Below are 4,690 nucleotides of genomic sequence, written 5' to 3'. Positions count from 1 at the left end.
TATATATATATATATATATATGTTCTGGTCTGATTGATGAAACTTTATGGCGGTATTTTATTCGGTTAATGACTACGAGCTTATTTTTTTTCACCAACTACGACGAGCATACGAAAATATGTATTAATAAGAATCAAGTAAGTTAAACTCTTTAAGAGGTTGATATCAGGATTTCATAAATTATTGTCTCAAATTTCGATATAATTCATAAGCATTTATTTAATTGATTTAACTATTGATGAGAGAATAAAAAAAAAAAGAAAAGAAAAGAAAAAAAACTGTTTATGTTAATGCAATTCACGTTATCTAACGCGTCGACCATGTCCCCTATCTTTAAAATTGTATTTGACTGCCCCGTTTCGGCTCCTAATAAAAAATGATGAGTACGATAAGAAACTCGTTTAGAGACTACGAGCTTACATTATTTTGATACGGGTGAAAACATTAACGATGACTATAAAAACGTTATCAAACATTACAATGAAAGGAATATTACTCGCGCAGATGACACTAGGATTAATAAAAAGGATTAAATAACGATGATTTTTATTGAAAGATATGGGGCTAATTCCGTAGAATGAGGAATTAAACGGAACAACATTCTACGATAAGCTTCTTTTTCTTTCGTGAAACCTCGTCTGGTTTTTGAAACGCTGGCGCATAATTCCTCCGTAAGAACGTATCACATTTAGTCGACGATACGCCCAATACACATCTGAATCATCTAAACCTTTGAATTCCTTAAGTATGCATTATACAAGAGGCCTCGACCAAGTGATAATCGAATTTTTCTGTAATTCACGCTTCGTATTGCATTTCGTCAGAGAATACAACAACAGCGAATTCGAAACAAATATTTTGGAAGGGGGGAAAAAAAAATAGATGATATTTTCACGATCTACCAGAAATTGTTTAAAAGTTAAACGACGAAAATATTTTAAGAAATCCGCTACTTACGTATGTATGAGAGCTCCGCCAGTTTTTCGGCGCGTATTTGCTTAATTTATTCTCGGGATCGACGAACAGATACTCGCCGTCTGAAACACAGAAATAATAATTATTAATAATTATGATGATAATTAAATCAAGTATTTTATTTTTCATGCGATTTTTCTGATTCCTCTTATTTATATCATTTCATGCTCGACCAGATGAAATGTTATACTGTATCAATATAATTACAAAAGATATAAATATCTCTTATCATTTCTCCAAATACTTTCCAATTATTTCCAATTAATTCCAAGATTAATGCAAAGCATCGATCTACCAATTAACACATTATTAATTAATTTCCTCGTCTGTATAACACACATATAAATACATAATCCAGAATGCCAATTAAAAGAAAAGTTATACTGTATCAATATAATTACAAAAGATATAAATATCTCTTATCATTTCTCCAAATACTTTCCAATTATTTCCAATTAATTCCAAGATTAATGCAAAGCATCGATCTAGCAATTAACACATTATTAATTAATTTCCTCGTCTGTGTAACACACATATAAATACATAATCCAGAATGCCAATTAAAAGAAAAGTTATACTGTATCAATATAATTACAAAAGATATAAATATCTCTTATCATTTCTCCAAATACTTTCCAATTATTTCCAATTCCAAGATTAATGCAAAGCATCGATCTATCGGTTAACACATTATTAATTAATTTCCTCGTCTGTATAACACATATAAATACATAATCCAGAATGCGAATTAAAAAAAAAAGACAAATCCTCGAAATAAAATCCCCTTAAAATTTTCTCCCTGGGATGGAGATGGAGTTTCTCGAAATGGCAATGGCCGGTGGCATGGCTGGCCGGGTGACAAATTAATTTTATCGGTAGCGACGGTGTTCCTTTATTATAATCGCGGAGCGTATACAAGGTTGGTCCGGCGGGGTGGGATGGGCCGCGACATTCTGGGACCTGGGATCGGGCCGAATGGGCCCGTACAAGGGCCGCACATACGCGTCCACGGTGCCCCGATATGGTCGTTGCGTGGAGCCCGGGGACTCATTCTCCTCGCTCGACTTTTTGCACGGCTGATGGTCCGAAATGCCGATACCCCTAAACGAGCGAAACAATGAAAGAGATTGTCGGCGGAGAGGAGATGTTCGTGAATGAGAGGGCCCCCAAACCTGTCCTGCCCACATGGGGCCAGACACTCGGCTCCCAGACCCTCATGGCGCGACAACGCGACGCGCTTTCCGAACTGGAACTCGATCTGGAACCTGCAACTGGGCCCCACGATCGTGCGCTAGTAGGCGCTATCCCGAACCCTTGCTTTACCACTCACTCTTGAAACGTCGTCGAGAGATAGGGGAAGAGAACGTTGATAATGTCGAGGGATCACAAGGGGAAAGAGTAATGTTTCTCCTATATTTCGTAATATAATATAATATAGATAGAAGATTTCTGTAAAAATAATTTTTTTCCATCCTTCGAAATCTTCGTAATAACTCTGGATATTAAAGATCTTACCTTATAGATATATTTACGTACGCACATTATGGCGCACGTGGGATGGAATGTGCTAACGTGAAGGTTAACCTCGTTGAGTCGACACGCTACGCGTGATGCTATGTTGAATTACGCGCACGATTTAACGCGCGAAACCTAACCTAGATTCGAAGAAACCCGAGGATCTAAAATCGTCGTTTCATCGGAACGATTCTCGAACTGCGACTGATTTTGATCGAACAGGGATTTGATGTGCGTTTCACGGTGAAATCGTCGCGAGAGAAATTTTCACGGAACGCGTTTCACCCCGCCACGATTTATAAAAGGATACCGTGAGGGAGATGTCAGTGACCGAAAGTGTTCATCCCGTTTAGATGATCCTAACTACCATTATCGACGGAGCCGCAATAAAATATGTTATCGTGATGCTGGTTCATCGGTAAAACCATAAACGAGGGAGCGTATATATATATATATATATATATATACACATATATATAGCTGAGTTTCGTACGTATATATACAGTGTGGAATCATTATAGGTTACGTTTCAAACATCTGCTCCTCAATAAAACTCCACGTCGTGAAGCCGGTCCGGGTAGTGTCGTTCGTGTTCGAACAGCCGCGCCTCGATTCTTCCCTCGGCTTTCTTTCTCTCTCTCTTTCTCCCCACCCTTCTCTTACCCCTTCCCCGTCTCTTTCTCTCCTTCCTCCTCTTTCTATATCCACCGTGCAACGAGCGTTCCTTCGCTCTCCTCTTTATCCGCCTCTCTCTCTCTCTCTCTTCTTCTTCCTCTCTTTTGGTTTCCCTACATCGGAGCGAGTAGAAAGTCGAGGATTCTCGGACACCCTGTATTTAGCATATTTCGATTTGCCCGAGATACACTGAGCCGTCCACCTCGTCGACGTCCGGTGCCACGTGTGGCATGCTGCCTTTCAGACACGAAGGAGCGGATCGAGCCACATTCCGCGGTGGAGCCGGCCAAGGATGAAAGAAGAAGGAGCCGGGGGGATGTAATGCACTCTCCGCGGTGAAGAGGCCCAACCCGGGCCCCGACGTCTCTCCCGCTTTCCTTTCTGTTGCCTTCCTTCGAACGGTAAAAGAAGAAGAAGAAGAAGAAGAAGGAGAAGGAGAAGGAGAAGGAGAAGAAGAAGGAGAGGAGGAGAGGGAGGAAGAAAAGGGAAAGACGGAGGGAAGAAAAACAGCGAGGAGAATAAGGAGAATAGAGTGCAAGGCGGAGAAGGGACGAGAAAGAAGAAGCGGAAAGGGGAGGGTGAAAGAGGAGGGAAGAAGGAAGAGAAGGAATCGAAGGACGAAGAAAAGGGGAAGGAGAAGGTTGGGGGTGGCGACCTAAGAAGGTCAGAACATCGTATTTCTTACAGGCCGACAGAGAGGGAGAGAGAGAGAGAGGGAGAGAGGGAGAGAAAGAGAGAGTCAGCAGCGTCATTAAAAAGAAAAGTTCGAGCGGGCATTGTAAGGCGGCCCGAAACCCATGAAAAATGTACCTCGAATTATCGTCGTTCCAGGCCTTTCGACAATACTGCGAATACCACTTTTATTACGAGGATGCCAACCTCTGCCAACAACAAAAGGCGTTTGCGTTCCTTCCTTCTCCTCGATTTTTCTTTATTTTATAGCACAAGAATGCCGGCATTTACGTAATGCACTATTCCATAATACAGATGTGTTTTAAAGAAGGATTTTTCTTCTATTCACAAGATTGAAGATAACAAGCATACCTTTCTTAATCTTCGATTACATCATCCTTCTTTCTTCTCTAATCATTTTCTTTCCGGATTCAGAATCTTATACGTTTCCATTGACGCGTAATAAAAAAATAAAAAAAAAGAGAAAAAAATCTTCGAACGAAGCTTCCTTTCATTCCATCCACTCCTTTGTTCCTATACCATCATCTGCCGAGAAAGCAAATCCCTTCGTTCCCTTCGTTCCACCTTCGGTAACACACCCTTCTTTCCTTCCCCCTTCTTTCGAACGAAGGCTACTAGTAGCATTCCCCGTTTTTGATGGCCGGAATCGGCACCGGAATCGTCCAACGAACAGATAGATGGATGTATCGGGCGGTGTAGCCGAGGGGGGAGGGGAGGGACCGAGAGAGTCGTAAGTCAGCCCCGCAGTTCTTTCGTTGCGCGATCTCTCCCTCCGTAGCCGAGGGCACCTGTGTTACCCGAGGTATAACCCGACCATTACCGGGGAATGTTG

The 4,690-nt window shown here is 41.4% G+C and overlaps 1 protein-coding gene across 1 annotated transcript in view; it reads right to left on the bottom strand.

Moving 5' to 3' along the window:
* LOC102675348 (protein expanded-like) overlaps positions 1 to 4,690 on the bottom strand; it is a 41,845-nt gene that overhangs the window by 15,096 nt on the left and 22,059 nt on the right. The window contains 1 exon segment of the mRNA XM_031514472.1: positions 958 to 1,037. Coding sequence (XP_031370332.1) covers positions 958 to 1,037 — 80 coding nt within the window.

This window comes from Apis dorsata, unplaced genomic scaffold, assembly GCF_000469605.1.
Source record: "Apis dorsata unplaced genomic scaffold, Apis dorsata 1.3 scaffold_44, whole genome shotgun sequence".
NCBI classification, from domain to species: Eukaryota; Metazoa; Arthropoda; class Insecta; order Hymenoptera; family Apidae; genus Apis; species Apis dorsata.
The sequence above is the reverse complement of the archived record's forward strand: the minus strand, read 5'-3'. Positions and strand labels throughout refer to the sequence as shown.